General features: G+C 50.3%; 1 protein-coding gene across 2 annotated transcripts; it reads right to left on the bottom strand.

The window, feature by feature from the left end:
* Nucleotides 1-1,748: 1,748 nt before the first annotated feature.
* Nucleotides 1,749-15,236, bottom strand: CPN1 (carboxypeptidase N subunit 1). 2 transcript variants are annotated; one of them, XM_056495156.1, is made up of 9 exons: nt 15,092-15,236; nt 10,575-10,771; nt 9,784-9,939; nt 9,161-9,343; nt 7,594-7,705; nt 6,761-6,900; nt 6,384-6,483; nt 4,846-4,964; nt 1,749-2,987 (listed from the first exon to the last, which is right to left on the bottom strand). In XM_056495156.1, the coding sequence occupies exons 1-9, from the start codon at nt 15,102-15,104 to the stop codon at nt 2,856-2,858; spliced, it is 1,152 nt and encodes a 383-aa protein (XP_056351131.1). In that variant the 5' UTR covers nt 15,105-15,236; the 3' UTR covers nt 1,749-2,855. The 2 variants fall into 2 exon arrangements, with proteins under 2 accessions (XP_056351131.1, XP_056351130.1); XM_056495155.1 differs by lacking the exon at nt 15,092-15,236 and adding an exon at nt 13,502-14,622.
* Between the last annotated feature and the right edge of the window lie 5,399 nt (nt 15,237-20,635).

The raw sequence follows: 20,635 nt of genomic DNA, 5'->3' as shown, positions 1-20,635 counted from the left end.
AATGTTTTTCCAGTGTCTGCATACAGTTCTGGTCCTTTCATCTCAGAGAGGGTAATAGAGAATGGAAGAAGGTTTGGAGGCAGGCAGTTAGGATGCTCAGAGACATGGGAACAGACTGTACAGTGAAAAACTGTAGGCTGGGACTATTCAGCTTGGTAGAAGGACATACGGTGGGGAAGAGGTCTACAAAATCATGAGTGGCCCAGAGAAGATGGGGAGGATTGACTGCTGTGCCTTCTGACACAAATCTGTTAACTGAAGCCTCAAAAGCATAAGAAATCCCTATCTTGAAGATGTTACATCCAAAGGTTGTGCCCTTTTTAGCCCACGCTTCTTGCAACATCGGAGGCGAAGCTCATGGCGAGTCTTTCAGGGTTGTGCTTAAAAATCCTGCCTCAGAAACATTTTGTAACCATGTTTTCACGTGGAGAGCTCAGCCACGGCCAAGTGGAGCTTTACCAAATTGTTCAACAGAAAAATATTCAGAGCTGGGAGGAGAATGAGCTGGACAAATCCCAGCCCAGAGAGAGAGACCTCCAGAGGGTTGCAGGGGAAAACGCTTGCGACTGAGACTTTAATTTTTCTGCTGCACTGCCAACCCCACAGCAGCCTGCAAGGGTGAGTGATGTGGCCTCTTGGGCTGGTTGTCCTGTTCTAGGGAAGGAATCTCCCTCCTCTGGCTCTGTCCTGGAAAGTGGAATTGAGACTGTCCCACATTTTCTAGGACCACAAGAGGGCAACACAAGAGCACCCTGCAGCCAGCTGGCTCAGCAAGACGACCTGTGACACTGCTGGGATGCACGGGCAGCTCTCAGCACCACCCTGTCCAGAGACCACCCAGTGGAATTAGCCAGCTGAAGGCTGCTCCCTGGGAGCTCTTTCCTTGCTCTCAGCTTTATACACATCCTCAGAAGTCAGTGGTCAGCTCAGCCAGCAGTGCTGTAGTTGGGGGCAGCAATATTTTCCTGTACATGGGCTGGACACTTGGTGACAGCAGACCCTTCTAAGTGCTGCATATGGCCAGGCCATGGCATGCAGGGTGCTCTCCCTCGTCCTGCCTGCATGTCCCCACGAAATTCCTTGGGTGAATGCGCACTGACATGTGGCTTCCAACAGGAAGGTCCAGCATCTGCAGTGATGCTGCTGGGCTTGGCCAGTGGAAGGCATGTTAAACCACACAGAAGTTGGAGCATCTCAGCCTTGTCATTCCTTTTAATTTCCTTCTGCCGCAGGGAAAAAAAAAAATGGAATTCGGCTTTGGCTGTGACTGCTGAACTGGCCAGTGTCTCCAGATCCTACTGGTTTTTGCAGACCAAAATCACTCACAGCCACTGTTGACTGCACTACCCATTACCATTCTGGGCACTTTTTTGTAACAGCCTGTATAATTAACCTGCAAGGGACAGCTTCCTTTGCCTTTACAAGAAAAGGCTGACAGAGAAAGAGCTTCTGTTAGCAGGCAGAGCTACAAGAGTGTGTGTGCTGCTAATGCTGAAAATGGCACCAGCAACTTGTAGCAGAGACAGAGGAGGATGTGACGGTAGGAGTGAAGGGTAGAATATTGTTTCTGCAGCAGGGTGGTACAGGTTGCTCACAAGAAATGAACAGATGCAAAAAGAGAAGAAGCAAATCAATGTTTGGAGGACACTTTTTTGACAGGCTTTAGGGAGAGAAACAGAGTAACTGATGGCTGTATGGTGGAGACTGGGACAACCACCCAAGAAAAAAAGAAATCACTGGGGCATATAGGCAGTACAGTTTACCCCTCTGGAGTTATTTATTTTCAATGAAGAATACTAGAAAGGTTTTGCCTGCTTAAGATATTTTTACCATGGAAATAACCAGCTTTCTTTCTACTCTTGCTTCCACTCCAAACCTGCCATTTGAAGCCTCAGCCTGTAGTACCCTGCCTCAGTGAACTATGGATCCTTTCTTTCCTAACCCAATTACAACTCACACAGCTTATGCTGTACCTGCACAGCACACTGCTGGCATCAAGCATCCACACTGCCCAGTTGCATATTGAACCAAGGTTCAGGGTATTTGTCTCAAAGAAACAACCAAATAACTTGGCTTGGACTTCTACTCATCACCAGTTGTCAGTTCTCACCTAGTTGCTTCTGTGGTCAGAGTAATAGTTTGGGTTGGATAGAGCAATCCACCTGGTTTGGGTCTGAAGACTTAAGGAGACAGGATAATACTTAGCTTTTGCCAGCATGCATAATTACAGTCTATCTGACTACAAAAAATCCAAACCAGCTACTAGAAAGTCCCATCTGCACATCAAGATCAGGAAATTACCTTGAACCATCTGGTCAACTCCAAGAGTTACCAGTCAGCAATAGCTGGGCTGCATGTGGTTCAAGCTGTGTCCAGAGCTGCTCACATCACTGCCTGCTTTAAAACTGGCCTTTCCCTGACTCTGGGGTCTGCAGGCAGCAAGTGTCCTTACCTGAGGGAGAAGTATGGCACTAGAACCCAGAGGACTAATGTTCATGGACCCAGTTTGTGAGTGCAGCTTACACCAAGTCTTGGATTCTTACCCCTGGTATACACTAGTGGCATTTCATATGGGCTGTAGCAACAATCCAGGAATTAAAGGAGCAGAGCTCTCTGAGATGGAGCAAGTGCAGGAGAACTCAGCACACACAGACACACTGCCTGGGGAACTGTAGCCCAGGCACACTTTGTTGTGAATGACTTCACAATTTGCTCAGGGACTAAATACTTCCTTGTTTAATAACCTAATAATTTGGGCTAGTTTCATGCTGGACTGTTGGAAAGTTCACTGGCTGGAGTCATCAGCCAGGCCTCATGTAAACAGCTTCCCCAGCTCTCAGCCAAATGAGCTGTGCTCATCTTTGGGTCCCCCGGCGGGTGGCTCTTGGCACTACCTTCTTCTGAAGGGCTTTGTTGTTCATACGTGTGCCTGAGGCTTTACGCTCCGCAGGCTTCCTCACCACTTCTTGTTTGAGCTGGAAATGCACCTGGAGAAAGACAAAGAGAACTGCATTTAACACTGAGTGTGTGCTCTGCTGGCTCAGGGGTCTGCAGGACCTGCCTCTGCCCCTTGCCTTTGAACCTGGCTCTGGGGCCAAGTCAAACAATAAGGGGTCTCAGCCACTATTAAAGGAACTCAGCTCCTTTACTCTTTAACCTCTTAAAGTAGCTGTAAATTTTTTTTCCTCCTATGGATAATGTACTAGCAATGAACTATGTTTCTCATGCAGAGTTGCTCCATCCTAGGATGGTTTGGAAGAGGATCTATGAATGGCAAGGGACTGAGCTATGTTCTTTATTCTCATTTTCTTATCAGAGAGTAGAGACATAGCACTGCTTTGCATCTCTGTGAATATTTAATACACAGGATGGTTTAGGACAGACAGTTCTTTTTCAATTGCATCTTGTTAGCTTAATCAGTCTTTCAGTAACCAGTGCTTCCAGTGGATCCAGGCAAAAAAATCCTGGGAAAGAAACCTCCATCCACTACAGCCACACAAACAGGTACAAGAAGGACAAGGGGACAGAGTGTGCAAAACATAGCATCAGATAAATGAGGAATGGGGAGGCCATACAGAAAGGTAAAACTGGAATGGGGCTGTATGGGCTTCTTGGGGGAGGGATGGGGTGAATAATGAGTATGGGAGGTGTTGAAGAAATGGGAACAGGAGGACTGCTGTGAGAGGAGCTATGCAAAATTCAGACCATCATGGAACAAATCAGTCTTCTACAGTAACACTGTAAAAAGAAAATCTGTTTTGAACAGGAAACCCAAAGAGCTGGGTGCTTAACCTAGCAAAACAAAGGACTGGGCTTGACAGTTCCCTATAAATACACCAGAGAATAAACACCAAGGAAGAAAAGGAGCTATTTAAAGCACAACATTGGCATAAGAACAAATAGGCATAAACTGACCATAAATAAATTTAGTATGAAAATTAGAAGGTTTCTAATCCTGAGAAGAGGGCAGTTCTGGAAGAACTTCAGAGGCTGGGCAGAGTGGGATGAAGCGATGGAAGGTGGGAGAACAACCACAGTGTATTTACAGCAGAGCCTGACCGGTGCACATACAGTGAAGCAAATGATGTGCCAGGATGCTGCAGATGGGGGGATCCTGCTGGTCCCTTGAGGAGCCTGCATCTGCAGCTCCACCATGTTCACAAGGCAACAGCAGGGGCAGGGATCACCACCCACTGTTTTTACAACCAATTGGTAGTTGTCCAGCCAGCCCTCAGAAGGCACTGTAGGAGACACACCAGGGTCAAGAGCACTCCATTTCCTGAAGGTGCTTGGCTGTTCTTTGTTGGCACTCAGTTCCCATTTGTCTTCGGTGCTCTCAGCAAAAAGAAAGGCAGACTTCAGCCTCTTGCTATGAATTTGATAACATGTTTGGTCCCAGGCAGAATGCAGATGATAGCAGAGTGCTGAAACCCACAAAGCTGGGGGAATAACTGAACCTCAGGGAACAGATGCTGTCTCTACATCATCTCATCCTGGAGAGGGAGGAGGATGGAGGGAGAGCTGAAGAGCAGCAGTCCCAGCCAGCCAGGAGTTCTCCCATGGCCAAGAGGCAGAAGGACACAGGAGCTGGTATGGCAGCCCAGTGCAGCTGCAAGGCCTCAGTAAGGAATTCAAAGGCATGGGCATTGTCTTCCTTCTGTTCCCTGCTGTGAGCTGTGTGGAGCCTTGTCTGCCAAAACAGATAACCTACAGCCACTGGAAATGCTCTACATCCTATCTCCTATCTCCTTTCTCTGCTGCTCACTAGACATCCCCCACCACATTTCTTTCTCCCTGGGGTGAGGATATTTTGAGAAACCCTTGTGACTATGCAGCCTGACTCACCAGTGAAGGTGCAGCTGGGCCCACTGTTGTTGTGACTGTCAGGGGCTGGTACCCTTCTGCAGAGGCTGTGACAGTGTAAGTGCCAGGCAGCAGCAGCCGGAAATAATCCCCCATATCACCTGGAACACAAGGTAGGAAAAGAAAGCACTCAGGATGCTCAGGGAGCAAAGCAAAATACATTCCAGTAATTCTTGCTGAGTTATTTCCTCTAGGATGTGTAGCCTTCAAAACCCAGATTTTTTTTATTTCCCAAATCTGCTGGCTACCTCAAGGCTGGATTCACATTGATGCAGTGCAGGTGATGTCTCATTAGTGCCATGGAGGAGAGATCAGTCTGCAAGTGAAGCCAAATGAAAGGGAACTGTACAGCAGCATTGTCTGTGCCTGCTAGGGAGGCTGCAAAGCTCAGCACCCGCCTGACAGCAGACCTGAGGACAATCACAGCTCCAGTCTGACTCCTTATGCATAACACAGTCTAATTCCTGCCTTACACAATTTTGCCATGTTTGGGTTAGCAGGTTTTAGTTGCTCCTTAGCTCAGATGCTCCCCGATTCCCTGCATAAGAAAGCCCCAGCAGCACTCTGACAGACTGTGCTCTGGTGTGCTTAGGGAGGTAACACCACATTATGGATTACTTTGGAAATCTGAGTATAATCCCATCTATGTAACTGGATGGATATTGCAAATTGCTTCAGGGTGGATCTGGGAGGACAGCTTCATCTGAATGTGGTAGAGCCCTGGCACTGGACAGCAGTTAGGCTGTGAAATATCCATCCTTGGGGTCAGTGAGAATTGGCTGGAGGGAGCAGTGCCTGATCAGAGCCAATGCTGGGGACGATCTTGCTCCAACCTAGAGAGGAGACTTCAGAGGGCCCTTGGCAGCCAACTGTTCTGTGATTCTGTTATTTCTCCCACAGTCCCTTTCCTATGCAGGTTGGCATAATAAGTGCCAAATATTAGTGTTACTGACTCACAGACCTATAGCCAGGAAGAGCTTTAATGATTTCACAGTCTGACCTCTGAAGAGCTGTAATATCAGCTATTTTCTGCAAGCAGTCTGTAATGTTCAGTCTGCTTGGAGGAGAGTGTTCATGGAAAGGAGGTTAAAATTGGCCAGCAAGGGAGAAACAACCACAGCTTGGATAAACTGGCACTTCATTCTCAGTCTAAACTTGTCTGGCATGAACTTTCAGTCTTTCATCTTATTCTTTCTTTTTTCTTATTGTTCTTTGCTATCATCTGTTTCAGCTCTTTGCAGATACTTATAATACTTGAGTAGATTATCTCCTCAATAATCCCTCCCAAATAAAATAAGAGCTGAGTTTCTGAAGTCCTTTACAATAAGGTTTGCATTCCAGTTCTCACCTCTGTCTTTCCTAGGCTTTTCCAAGCCCACCCTGGTCAAGGATAAGGATAAGGATAAGGTATATTTCTCCCAGCTAGTGTCTTTGAGAAGCAAACAATGGCCTCCCATATTACAGCCTCACCTCCTAACTTCACCCACATATTCAGACATGTAAGCAGAGCAAGAACCCACCAGAGGTGACGTCATGGCTGATTCCCTGGACAGAAATCACGGCTCCTGCAATGCCGTTGTTGTTCTCATCTGACACCATCCCTTTGATACCCTGGTGAACCTGCAGGCAGGGAGACAGACTGATGGGTCAAGGCCCCTCCTTTGTTCAAGGTATTGCTGAGCAGGGCAGAGCTTTGGGAACAGCCCTACCTTTACCTACACCCTTGGTGATCCCAGCTGTCCCCACCAGAGCCAGTCTAGGACACAACAACTTCCCCAAAGAGCACCCCATGAGCCCCACAACCAACTCCCTTCCCCACCTGGTACCTATTGATGCCCTAGCACCAGGGCCCATGGGGATCTGCAGAAGGGTGAAGGCCTCAGCACTGCCCCTTTACCTCTTCAATGAAAGCAACAAGGGCCTCCCTGTTGGCCATCCACTGCCGCTCCAGGTCCTCCTCGGGGGGAAACTTATTGCAGCTTAGCTCCAGGGTGATTTCAAAGCAGTTGGTATAGAGGTAATTGAAGTCCTGCATGCCTGGAAGAGAAGAACAGTCTATGGCCAGGACATGGCTCCCTTCCTGTTCCCATGTCCCAGTCATCCTGGCCTGTCTTCCTTTGACCAGAACCATCTCACTCCCCTTCTCTGCACCACAGGTTCAGCCTCCTCCCTGCATGACAGTGCAACGAGAGCCTTCTCCACCCATGCAGCCCTGTCCTTGTAGCTGCCAACTCTCTTTCAGCTGTATCATTCATCAACTTGCCTTCAGAAGCCCAGGGAGGCTGGGTACCATGGGGGGCTATATATCTCTTCCAGTTCCTCTTCAATCTTTTGTCTAGCCTTATGAGTTGATTTTTCAGTTTCCTCATTGTGCCTTTTTTAATAAGATTTTTCAGGAACCAGCAGCTACCTTCCCTTTGGTCATAGTTTTGGGTATTGATGGAATTACACCATAGGACTTGCAAATACACTAACAGATGAATGCTTCCTTTGTCTAGAAGTACATAGGATGAGTCTCTGCAGACCTTAGTTATTTCTGTAGCTCTTTCCCAAGCCATTTCAAGTACTCCCAAGCCATTTCCTGGTCTGAAACACAAATACCAGAATGGTGTCTAGTAATGGGCATAATCCTATTGCCACAGTCCTTCCCCAACCCATCCTGTCCCGAGGTTTCTTGTCTATCCTGTCACCTCTTTTTGCTGTGGGGGGTCTCACCTGCCCAGCCCTTACCTTTGCTGAGTGAGTACCAGGATGCCCCATTTGTGATGCCATCAGCAAAGTAATCCCCACAGTTCCAGCCCCGGTGCATCCAGCTGTGGGCGTATGAGTAGGTCTTGGCCAGCTAGAGGGAGAGCAGCAGTGGTCACTGCTCCAGCCCCACATGGCTGGAGAACCTGCCTGGCTCTGGACAAAATATGCTCCCTCCTTTGCTGAGGAGCATGGCAGGGAAGTCAGACAGGAGAGAGTTCCCACATTTTACTACCACAAAATACAACATGAGGTGCCAGGGCCTCTACAAGATGTAGGCATATAAAGGTGAAGGAGGAAGAACAGTAATCTGGCAAATTGGAAGCTTGCTGATGGCACAAGCAGCTTCTGCCCTGCTCGTGCTGAGAAAATGGGGAGCAGAGGGCACTGGACCTATGCAGGCACACTTGGCACCCCACAGCAAATGGCACTAACAGGGGCAAAAGGCATAGGAAGAAAAGTAAACAGTATCAGTCCTGGCAAGTACCAGATATGTATTGGGGGAATTTGGATTAGGAAAGAGTTTGGGCAACTTCTGGTTCTAGCAACGATTTGTTTGTTGCCCTTATTAAGATTACTGTTTATTTTTAGACATGAAGGCAGAGCTAAAACTGGGCTGCTGCATCCAAAGCCAGTCCTTTGCATAAGTTTAGGAGACTGGCATTTGCATTTTCTAAGGCAAACTCTACACCCTTGTATTATGGTTCAGATTCCAGTGTAATATCATTCTGTCAGCAGGAAAACAGTTCTCTACATTTCTGAGTCCTGAGGCCACATGGGTATCATTAGACTGCACCCCAGACTGCAGCCTCTTTACATCTGGGTCTGAGCACAGCCATGATCCCAGGAGGTCCTGACAGATTCTGCTTCCAGAGAAGGCTGAACTCCAGCTTGGACTTATTTTTCTCATTAACTGTTCTGATGCAGACTTACTTTTTTCTTGTGGTGGGTATTTCCTAATGGAAGTAGTGACTGGGATTTGTTTAGTGGGATAATTTTTTCTGAAGAAAACCCTTCAGCTAGCACAAACTACAGCTCAGACTGATGCATTCCCTAATGTCTGCCTATGCTCCTGAAGCTCTTGCTGTTTGTTGTAGTTCTTGTTCTTCACCATCCAAAAGCCCCTGCTGGGCACCCACCTCCCTTATCCTGGTCTCAGCAGGCCCCCAGTCAGCAGTTTAGGAAAAAAAAAACCCTAACCTAGGATGGTGTGGCAAAGCTGGGTGCAGCTTCCAGCTTTGGAACAGCAAGTTGTTATTGAGTATACCAGTGGTATTTGGGTTATGGGGAACCCAAGCACAGCATGGACAAGGAGGGGGTCCCTGAGGGTCAAGACTGGCCTGTCCCTGTGGTGGGACTGCCTCACAGGGTGGGACTGTCCTGACCTGGCTGCTGAGCCAGTGGCTGGCAGAAAAGCTGTAGTCTGCTAATGATTATTTCCAACATGTTTCTTGGCTCCGCCCCTGCATGACACAGTGACCAGAGCTCCTGTCCAGCTCTCTCTCTGCACCCTGCCAGGGAATGTCCTCACCCAGCGTGGTGTGCTCACCTTCTGAAACAACTTATCATCAGGGGTAGGCGTGTTCACCGTGCGCCGGTGGCTCCTGAACCGCTGGTCCTGCGACTTGTCATAGGGGTAATTTGCCACCACTGCTCCACCGTGCAGGTTGGCCGAGAGCACAAAGTTGTAGCTGCTGATCCACTGGATCACAGCCAGTGTCTCTGGCTCCACCTGTAAGGAGAAGAAAGGAGACAGGGAGAAGGGACCTCTGTGCCAGCAGCTGCTCCATGCCAGGCTGTAGTGTGATTGGCCATGTCAGACCCTGTCCTGCAATGTGTCTGCTGCAGCTCTTGCAGCTTCCTTTGTTCTCCACCAACTGCCTTGATACACAAAGCAGCTCCCCCAGCACAACCCCAAAACCTGAGGCACAGGTGTTAGCCAGCATGTGCTGCCCTGTGCATTGCAGCCTGCTCCCCAAGCTGGCTGTGATATCAGCCTGTGCTGGTAGAGATGTAAGCTGTGGTATGGGACCAGGATTGCATCATTTCTCTGCAGGCAGAAGGCTCAGAGGAGGAGACAAGCACTGTGCAGGCCAAAGGACAGTGTATTTACTTGCATGCTGAGACGCCCTAAGAGGATGCTGTAGCCCTCACAGTAGCCAAGACTGGTACCTGGCTTTTCCAGTTGTCAGGCAGAGGGATGTGGTGATTTGGCCCGCTGATTTCCCTGCTGTAGTACATGAGTGTGTTGAGGTCAGGGAAGTTGCGGTTCAAGTCCACTCCATTGGCATTGTTCCTCCCTGTCAAGTACCCGTTGCTGTCAGGGCCCTGCGGGGCAAAGGTGCATCACAGCGGTGAGTCCAGGTATCAGAGGGCATCAGAGAAGCAGAGATTGCCCATTGTAAAACCACTTCAGTGCCTATGAGTTACAACATGTGTTGCTGCTGGCAGGACAATAAAGAGTATTGGTACTGACAGGGAAAAATCAGTAACAGTATCTTCATTTTCCAGAGTGACAAAGTAAGCCACAAGACAAATTTGCTTTAGCTGAAAGAACTACATATATCTCCCTGAAGTCTAGTAGCACAAAGAAATGGGTGTATTTTTTCAGGAGGACTAGGGAGCTTATTTCCCCCCCCATCTCTCATGTCCTGCCTGCTTATAACAGCAGCATTCAGCTGTCACTTTCCCAGTCTAGGGCACGGGATTTGCAATGACCCTCCTGTGACAAATAACTTCTTAGGAGAGTAAGACAGGTATAGGAAGTCTTCTCCATCAGCTGCCAAGGTCACCTGTGGCAGGACAGATGAACACTTGGTAGGCACGTGAGAAGCAGCAACAGCAGTTGACGAGGACAAATTTGGCAGGGCATGAAGAGAAAGGATTCCCCCTCCTAGCTGCAGTGAAGAGGATCCCAAAGGGATTTGAAGGGCTTTCTGGAGGAGGTGATCACTGCCTAGTACCTGCTTGGCAGCCACTTCGTACCCGTCGGGGTTCATGGAGGGCATGATGTGGATGCGCGTGTCGTGGATGAGGCGCGTGATCCGCTCGTTGCCCCGGCGGTACTCCTCGCACAGGAACTCCGAGAGCTGCAGCAGCAGCTCACGGCCCAGCACCTCGTTCCCATGCATGTTCCCAACATACTTGAACTCTGGCTCCACTGGAGAGAGCAAGAGAGTGACGCCATCAGCCAGGGCTGGAACGGGGGGGAAGAGCAAATGCCCCACAGGGAGCCCCAGGCAAGCCCAAGGGACACCCAGTAAATGGTATAAAATGAACCTTTCCCTTGGAAAATGAACCTCAGTGCGGGAGAGTGGCACAGTTCCCATATGGGCTCCACTTCAGACTCTCCTCCAGGTTGCTTTGGGTCTTTGGAGCACACAGGAGGAGTATTTGCTGATGGTTTGGTCTTGGGTTGGTGAAAGGCAGCACAAAAGGACCAGGGAGCACTGGCAGGATTGCCCCAGGCTGCCAAGGCCTCACAGCTCTGTGGTAGGTGGCAGTGGAGGGCACAGACTGTTTCTCCCAGCTCTGCTCTTCTACATTTGCTCTCAGTGCCTCTCAGAGCCAGAACATTCCCAGCTCTGCATCTCTCTTTCCCCTTTACCTGCCCTCCAAGGTCAAGGTTAAGGCCCCCCTCACCCTCAAGGGAAAAGAGCCTGGAGAGACCCTCAGCAGCTGAGCTGAATATGGATAAAACTGTCCCTCAGGCAGCTCCAGTATGACCAAAAAGGTCTCTTGCCACTGACTTTCTAAAATAAGGTCTCAAAATACAGACTTGGAGACCACAGGCAGACAGTGCCTGGAACAGGACTTGCTGCTTTGCTGAAGGAGAGGCAGAACATGGTTGTGCTTTCCCAGAGGTCCTTTTAAAACAGTTACTTGTGGGAAAATAAAATGTCACATTGCAGGCTGGAGCCAGCACTGGTAGAATAAAAGACAAGAGGGGAATTAAATTAAAAAGGGAGCCTGACTGTCACATGAAAGAGTCAGGAAAAAAAAGGGTGTTGTTACAAATGTTGGCTTGACAGATCTTGAGACTCCCATTGCACTGAGAGCTTTCTGGGCACCAGCAGGGATTGGACTCAGAGTGGCAGTGTGAGCCCTGCTGCCAGGTATGATGTCCATCAGGATCCCTGAGATAAAAGGCATCACATCCCGAGATGGTGAGCTGCTGCTTGCAAAAGCCCCTGTACTTTGTGGCACTAAAAAAAAAAAAAGGTCTAATTTTAGCTAAAGATTTTGCTTTTCCATATCTTTTGATTGCTGTGTCTCAGTGCAAAACACCAGAGGTGGGCAACATACCCTTGATCTTGTTAGATTTCAGGGACACGAGAACTGATTGAGTTAGATAATCCAGTTATTAAAAATACAGAAAAATCCTGGGCATATCTGCAGCCTTTAAAAAAATAAGGTTTCAACAAGGATTCTCTGCTTTGTTCAAGTCTGCAGCAGGATTTGTCAGCCTTTTCCAGTATGCAAACCCCTAAACTTTATATATATGGACATACAAGCTCTAATTACTGCACTGACTCTGGGCTCGCTTTTCAGAGTTAATTTTCATGTCCTTCAAGGAAATCCACAGTTTCCCAAATTCCTCATGCTCTAGGTTGAAAGTGCCAGCCTGACAGTGGCTCATGCTACATGCAGGGCCACAGGTCCATGTTGCCTGCCTGGGGCAGGGGCGATCTGAGTCATCTCCTACAGCCCTTCCAGCTGCTTTCATGTGGTTCTGCAAGTCTAAAATCCAGCGGAGCACTGCCAGTGCCCTTTGCTCATTCCGTGCTTTGAGCCAGCGCCTGATGCTCTGCGGAGGTGCCCCAGATGCCCTCAGTGCCACGCAGGTTTCCCAGTGCTGAACAGGGCTGTCACAGAGGTAGCCAAGGTGGGAAAGCTCCCATCCCACCTCCTGGCACCCTGAAAATGATACTGTGGGCCAAGGACTGGAGCTGTACGCCCCCAGTGCAGTGCTGCCAGCTATGGGGTGCTGTGGGGTTTGTGGGGGCTGCTCCACTGAGGGGGGCACAGTTCTGCACAGCCCTGCTGGCAGGTTTCCATGTCACTAGGCTGTCTGCACTAACCAGCCCTGAGTTTAACCACATCAACCAGGACCTGGAAAGGCAAACGATGCTGCAGAAAGCAGGGAGAGCTCTGTCCTTATCTGCAGCTCAGGAACACAAGGCAGGGATGTGAGGGAGCCCCGTGTGCAGCCCCCCTGTGTGCTGCTCTCCTCAGCCCCCCAGGGCACCTGGCTGCCAGCAAGGTCTGGCTCGGCAGCATCTCCAAGCTGCACAGGCAGCAGCTCAAGGGGCCACTGTGCCAAGGCTCCACGTGGCAGCAGGTGGAGATCCCCGAGCCCAGCCCGTCACCGGGGCAGCCCACGGCGCTGGGAGCGCGGCAGGAGCCCAGCGCCCTCTCAGCCGGGGTCCCTGCTTGCTGTCCTGCTGGCTTTGCCGTCTGGAGGAGCAAGGGCCGAGCACGTTCTCTCCTGTCACTACCCTGCAGTACAGGGTGCTGCTCTCCTTGCCTGAACAACGCTGTTTTGGGAGGGAGAGTGTGGGAGTGCAGGTGGGGCGCTGGGATGGGCTCGCCCGAGTTCTCGCATTAGCCTGAGCTGAAAACTCAGATCTCCGTCCAAAGTACGCGCCTGGGCCGCGCTGCAGCTCCCGCAGGCACAGCGCACGGCACGGGCATGTGTGCGGCCGGGCGAGCGCGTCCCTGGGCTGGCTGCGGGGTCCCTGCCGGACACGGCGCTGCCCGGCGCCTGGGCACTGCCAGGAGCGCTGCCTGGAGAGGGACATCCCCCACCCAGCCCCCCGCAGTGCCGCGTGGCACGCAGCGTGCCAGCGCAGCCCGTCTGTCCGAGCCGCTGTCCCTGCCCCGTACTCACGGGGCTCGTGGATGCCCGGGTAGTCGCTGAACTCCAGCACGTAGAGGTGCCGGCCCTCGACGCTGCGGCCGATGCTGTAGATGCGGGTGACGTAGGGGCACTGGCCCTGCACGCGGAACAGGGCCTGCACCAGCTCCTCGTAGCGATGGTGGAGGAAGCTGAGGGCGGCCGCCCCCTCGAGCAGCAGCAGGGCTCCCACGAGGGGCCGCAGCCACCGCGCCATCCTCCCAGCCCCGGCTCCCTCCCCGCCGGGAGCCTAAAGTGCAAACTCCAACCAGCTCTTTCCAGCTGCCGAGTGCCAGCCCCCTGCACCTGCGGGCGGGGGGCGGCGGGAGCGGGGCGCGCCGGGGCCCCGCGGCGCAGGAATGCTCCCCCCGCCCGGCCCGCGGCGAGCCCGCTCTGCCCCGGCCGAGTTTCCCCCCGCTCCAGCTCACTTATTAACTGGACAGCAAACAGGGCCCCGCAGCCACTGGCTGTCACCGCAGAAGAAGCGCAGGGCTGGAAAACTGGCTGCGGAGGGCGTCGGGGCTGCCAAGCGCACGGGGAGCGGCGGGCGGGGGAAAGGAGAGGAAAGGACAAGAGAGGAGAGGAGAAGGGGCCGGCGGGCGGGGGGCTGCCCGTCACCGAGCCCTCTCGTGGGGCAAGAGCCGAGGGGGATGGCGACGGCGCCGGGGCGGCCTCGCTCCCGCACATTCCCGCAGCCCTGCCCGGCCCCCGCCTGCCTCCCACCGCTCCGCGCCGCGCCTCCGCTCCTGCCCCAAATCCCGGGGAAGCCGAGGAGGCACCGCCGGGGGCTCCGCGGGTCGATCGGCCCCTGTGCCCGGCCCTGCTCACCCGGCGATCCCATCGCTCCCGGGATAAACAGAGGCACGGGCTGCACCGCCCTCGCCGCAGCTGGCTGCCCAGACTGCCGAGCTGGACGGTGCAGGGGGAGGGCAGAGCAGCGTGAGATGCGATGCAGGAGCTGCCTGCTGAGCAGGGACCATCCCGGTGAACTCCGCTCGAAAGTCTGGTGTCACCCCGCCCTGCTCTGGGAGCGGGCATGAGAAAGAGCTCTGACGGGCACTGGGCAGCAGGACACTGCTTAACTGCGTAAAGACAAATGAAAATGTCCTGCTTCTGCTAACAAAGGGTTGCAAACTCTTTCTGGATGTAGGGGAAGCTGATTCTCTCCGCCCATCTGCTACGCTTACCCCAGGGGGCACCAGACATCTCATGGTCCCTGAACTCTGCCCAGTGCCAGAGGCAGCCTAGCTTTGCAGCCTTGCCCCACGAAGCTAGAAGTATTTACTAAGAAACCCTGATACAGAGCCCAAGCATGAGCACAAACAGCTGAAAAAATTACCATCACGGCTGGACAGGCCAAGAGAAAGGTTCCCTTTGGTAACACGAGCATGCTATTCTGCTCTATCCAGGCTGTGCTAGAGAGGAGCCCCTCTGGCCATCAGTAATGTGCTGCCCAGGATACTCAGTGCCATGCCAAACATTTGCTTTCCCTGCAGCCTTCTGTGGATCTGTGCTGCATTGCTCTAATTTCTGTGTCAAGGGTTGCTTCACCCAGCAAAGCGTTTTCTCCCAGTTCTTTCCTACCTGTTCTCCACATCTGCTTGGGCTGCTGTTTTCTACCTCAGTTTTCCAGGAAGAGCAGTGGTAAAACCAGGGAGTCCCTGTTTATAGCCTCTAGCTGCTGTTGATAGCCTCTGATGCAAACAGCAGTCAAGGCACATGGATTGCCTGCTCATGACTTGGCTTACTCAGACTTTCCCATATCCAACATTCTTCTGCCCCAGCACCATCATAGTGGTCCTTTCTCTCCTTGGCCTTTTGCCTTCTTGGTCTTCTGCCCTATCTGCACAGTTCCCTCCTAAACCCCTGTTTTTGAAAAACTGTCCTTTGGAAGACATGAGCAGAAAAAGAAAAATATTATCCACATATAGAGATAACAGCAACCATATTAATACCTTCTCCTAGTTAAGCTTCATCCCCCCACATCCCTGCTTGTCAGCCAGTCTGAAAGCAGCACACATTCAGGAGCAGGAATGACATTGCATCCTCTGTAGCCAGGTAACAAGAGTCAGTGCTGGAGGTGGCAGCTTCTCCCAGCCCGTGCCAGAAACCAAGGCAAAGCAGCTGAAGCTGTGGCATGGTGAGCATGGGCATGGTAGGACAATTCTTGTCTCTACAGCAGGACTGGCCTGGTGGTATTTTGCAGAGCTGGCAGCCCACAAACAGCAGTGGGAAATGCCTTCACCTCCTTCACATCCCTGCTCCCAGGGCTGCTGCGTTCCCCTGGAGCTGCTCTTTCCCCAGGCTTCAGCAATGAAGGCCCTGTGAAAGAGTTGTGGGCAGGTTTCCAGCACTACCCAGTGTTAGTTGGCAGCCAGAGAGCGTTAGACAGGGTTATAGTAAAATAGCACAAGCCCCATGCTTGGCCAGTTTCACCCTCCCCTTTCCCTTCCTAGGCTGCTTTTAGCAGCCTGGGACAGCAGTGGCAGAGCTGGAACTGCAGTGCTGCCAAGGGACACATGAGGAAAGCTCTCACTTTCCTATGGAGGCAAGCAACACCAATATGAGAAACAAAAGTAAAAAAAGAAACGCCAGAGCATTAGAACCTAAAAAGGAGCCATGGGCAAAATCTCATGTGGGTGGAGAACATATCTCACACACTACTAGGTCTGGAGAGTTAGTCAGCGTTATCCACAGTGCAGGGATGGAGGCAGCCTGTTATCAGGCAGCAGGTTTAAAGCACACAAAAGGAAATAGTTTTGCACAAAAGACACCATGAAATTACATCATCAAAGCTGAAAGTTAAATGAGTGCAAAAGAGAATAAGATGTGGAGAACAGGGGCACCCACAGTTATCAGATCTTGAAGAAATCATTTGATCTTAGAAAATTTGAGATTTCCTAAGCCTCTGATGGGTAGAAGAAAAGGATTGTCCTGTTTCCCTAACTATCCTTCTAAATCCTTGCCCACCACACAGCTGGAGATGAATGCCAATGCACTGCCTGTTTGATCTGACCTAGCATGGCCTTTACACATTCTAGGAAAATGACAACCTAATGGATCTTTAATTCAATAATAAATTTGAACATGTTTGAAAATGACGATGAAAGCAGAAACAAACAATAGAAGATGTTAGAACTTAGAAACAATAAAGGAAGTAAATAAAGACCTCATTTGGAAAATACGGCTAATACATGTGGGATGGATCACACACTCCCCCACCCCCACCCAGATGTTCAAAAATGGAGAGACCTTGAGGCAGTGGAGAAAGAAGGGGAGCAGGAATACTCTGTGGTGAGAGTGAGAGGAATGTGGATGCAAGTCCTGTCCCCCCACTGTTACATTGCTGATGGGCGCAGGCAGCAAGGAGCTGATTCTGCTGGCACTTGCCATGGAAAGACTCCATCTGATGGGTTCACTTTAGTTCTGGCCATATTGTTAACAGAGAAAGATTGGAAAATTTGAGGAAAGTTCAAGCCAATAACTATAAGAATGAGCGAACTGTGGGGAGTGCATGCTGAAAGAAAAATAACAACTATGACAAGCATTGTTTGCCTTGGCAGAGCTGTGGCTGTGGCTGCACACAGAGCCATGCAGCCCTGTGAGCAAGGGGCACAGGATTACTGTCCTTCACCTGTTAGGGGGCTGGGAAGGTGGGCTGCAGTGCCAGCATGATGCCAGTGGGGCTGCCTGGTGGAGGGAGAGGGAAAATGAGGACAGAGGACTGATTCTGTCCATTTCACAAACTGCTTTGAGGAGGCCAGGATGAAGCTAAGGCAAAGAAAAATGTGGTTTGGGCATTAGCATGCTTCCCAGGAGTGAGACAACCTGTGTGAGGTGCCCAGAGCCTGGAAAAGACCACAGTGCCTTTCTCTACCAGGAGGGGATGCTACCCATCCACTGGGAACTTCAGGAGAACATCAAGGAACTGGCAGAGAGGAAATCACATCTCGGGACTTTTCCATGCTTAGTGCCAGAAGCTCCATTCCACTACTGGCAAGCTCCCATCTTCTGGAAAACAGCATGAAAACTTTTCTGGCATCAGTTCAGAAGTCTTTATTATGATAAGCATACAGAGGCTTGTGTGTGCATCAAAACAAAGATCCATTTCTTCAGGGCTGGGCCACGGAAAGAAAACACATGGCCTGGGTGGCAGAGACTGTTGTCCTCAGTGTTCCCTCCTGAACAGGCTGTAGAGCCTGTGACAAAGCTGGCAGCCCTGCAGAGCCTGCACATCCTGCCTGGCACAGAGCATGGGAAGAACTGGGGTGGAGAATGAAGGGGCACACGCCCGGCCCAGAGCTGCTCTGGGACAAACTGGAAAGCCCTGGCCGGTGCCAACACTTCAAATCAGCCTTCCAGTGCAGAGGTGATGTCCCCACTTCTGAGAGCTTTCTTCCAAGCTGAGGCCCCACTGTGCTCTGCTGTAGGGCTGGAGAAATCACCTGTGCACAGAGGAGAGGCAGCTTTATCAGGGAGGAGAGTGAAAGTACTTAGAGCCTGTGGTGGGGAACAGTTTTCCTGCAAGAGGTGTGGGTGCTGCAGGTACCCAGGCTCTCTCTTCTGACAAATTCTGAAAGCTCTGCCCCACACTTGGCTGAATATGGCAGAGCTCATGGAGGTCATCAGTCCCAGCCAGACCAGGCTGCTCTTGCACCCTGCAAAGCTATCAAATCCCTCTGCAAGGAACCTCTTCAAAAATGGACCAATCAACATCTGAACCCAAACCAGAGACACTCATCCCACCTTGCTGCATCTCAGAGATTCCAAGGAGCCCAGGAGAGATCTCTCTTCAGCAGAGACCAAGGTCTGGAGTCTTGGCAGCACAGCACAGCTGAATAGTGAGTAAATATGTGATAGACATGAGCATGTGATGTTAAAAGATGCTTTACCCAGGAAAAGCAAAATGACAAAGCAGAAAGTGTCTAGAAATTAAAGCCAGAAGCTATCAAATTAGAAATAAGGCACAGATAATTATCAGTGAGGCAGATCAACCGTATTAACAAGAGAAATGATACATTATTACTGGCATATTTGGAAACTCCCTCCACTATCATTAATGGTCTTCATGTACACATTGGGTGTCTCTGGAGCACACATTTGAGTTGAATGCTGCTGGATGAGATGCAACACAGAGACCAAGAAATGAATGTTCATAAACTTGATCTCTTTGGCCTAGGATTTTGAGTATCCTCCATGAATAAAGCCCTGCAATAACAGGAGAGATGGAGAGAAAACAATCACAGGCTGTTTTGTGAATGTTCACTACCAGCCAGTGGCATGCAATGGTCTCATCCTGACAAGATGCCTTCAATCAAACAATTCCTGGGGCCTCAGGCTGCTTCACCTTAGAAGTCCTTATCCTGGACAGATTGACTTGCCAATGGGGTCTAAAAGTCATAAGGTTGTGACATATCATGACATATTTTGCATTATTTTAGTTTGGGCCCTTTAGGTTGCACTCAAGTCACATTTAAAGCTTTAAAAAACTGCAAAACTCAAAACAAAAAGTGAGATAATTAAGACAGGAGGAGCAAGTGAAGATAACAGCTGCTCACCTGGCTCCAGAATCAGGAGCTAACAATATTAATACCATGGGATTTGCAATGATGATACAAAACATTGTAAAATCTCTTCTCCCAGATATTTGACATTTTCCTTTGACATAAATACTTAGCATGGGCAAGAAGAGCAGACTGTCACAAGCTTTCTTTCCACACCAACTTCCACATGAAGTTTTTGCATCCATTTCTGACATGTCCTAATGGATCTGCCAGTTCTCATCATGGACACAACTGAGCAGCTGCCAGATCCCCAGTGAGGTCTCAGGAGAGGAATTGTCACTCTGCAGGTTTCCATGCTCTTCACAGGAAGGATGGAGGCACCAGCTCACCTGGGGAGCTTCTCCAGGGCATCTGCTCTGCTGAAGGCTCCTTTGCAAGGAAGGTGCCATGTGATGGGGTGTGCTGCAAGTGAGGCTGTCTGGGCAGCAGAAGCAACTCTCATCACACATTTCTCCTGCATGCCTTCCAGCCATGGCCAAAACCTGCAGTGCATCTCTCATCTACCTATCTTTGCTGCAAACAACAGAAGGAAGACTGCATCCCTAGCTGAATTCTGACATTGCAGTGTGTTTGAGAAAAAAAACCCAACTGGTCAATGGACTCACAGCTGGTGAAGGGTCATTTGCAGATTGAACTGGATAATCTGTTTGGGGCAATAATCTTTGAATAATATGTGTTTCTGTGGAGCCACACAGAAGGAAAGATGGCTCATATTGAGAGACAGGGATGTAGGATGTGAGACAAAGGCTGTTCTGAAACACAGTGACTGGAGAAAAAGGTCGAGCTGTGATAGTCCAGCTGCACTCAAAAGCCTAAAATCTTTCTGTTAAGTGAACTCACCTGGACCACAGATATGTGAGTGGTGAGCATAGAGCATAGATCAACATATACACTATTGCTGACTCTACTACCTGCTGAAAACTTTGGTGTCCATGTTTCAGAAAGAGGTAAAACTTTTAAAACAACTGGAGTCCAAACTACAAGTGAGGTCAGCAGAGACTACTTTACAGATTGAAAACCAATCTATTTAATATGATATAATGACAACTTGCAAGCACCAACAAGGAAAAAGGGATTTTAATAGCAGAATTACTCAGTCTTTTATAAATGGGCAGAACAAGGTCCAGCAGAAGCTGATGCCAGCCAATTCAGAGAAAAATAAGACACAGATTTTCGGAAGAACAATGATCTGCCCAGAGATCTTAGGACAGGGTAGGTTTTTCCCTTACCTTTAGGTCCTTCAATATATTAGGGCTTCTACTTCCAGGCATGAAGTAGAAGTAACTGGGTGACAATTTCCAGCCTGGACTGTGCAGAGGGACAGACTGGGAGAGCTCTGTGTTTGTGCTTGCCTAAAGGAGAAGGCATTATTGGGGTTGCACATCCTGACCCCCTTCACACTGCCTACACCTCTGCTTGGGGAAACAGGTGTGTTTCTATGCCTTCCTCTCTATAACAACTGCTTTCTTTTTGCCTCCACATTTACAGGTCATTAGGAGAAGAGATTTCTGAGATTTTGCGGGAGGTAGACAGGCACCAGTGGTTTCTGAGTGTTTTCACAAAA

The sequence above is a fragment of the Oenanthe melanoleuca genome, chromosome 6 (assembly GCF_029582105.1).
Source record: "Oenanthe melanoleuca isolate GR-GAL-2019-014 chromosome 6, OMel1.0, whole genome shotgun sequence".
Taxonomy (NCBI): domain Eukaryota; kingdom Metazoa; phylum Chordata; class Aves; order Passeriformes; family Muscicapidae; genus Oenanthe; species Oenanthe melanoleuca.
Note: the sequence above shows the minus strand (reverse complement) of the source record. Positions and strands in the feature narration are given on the sequence as shown.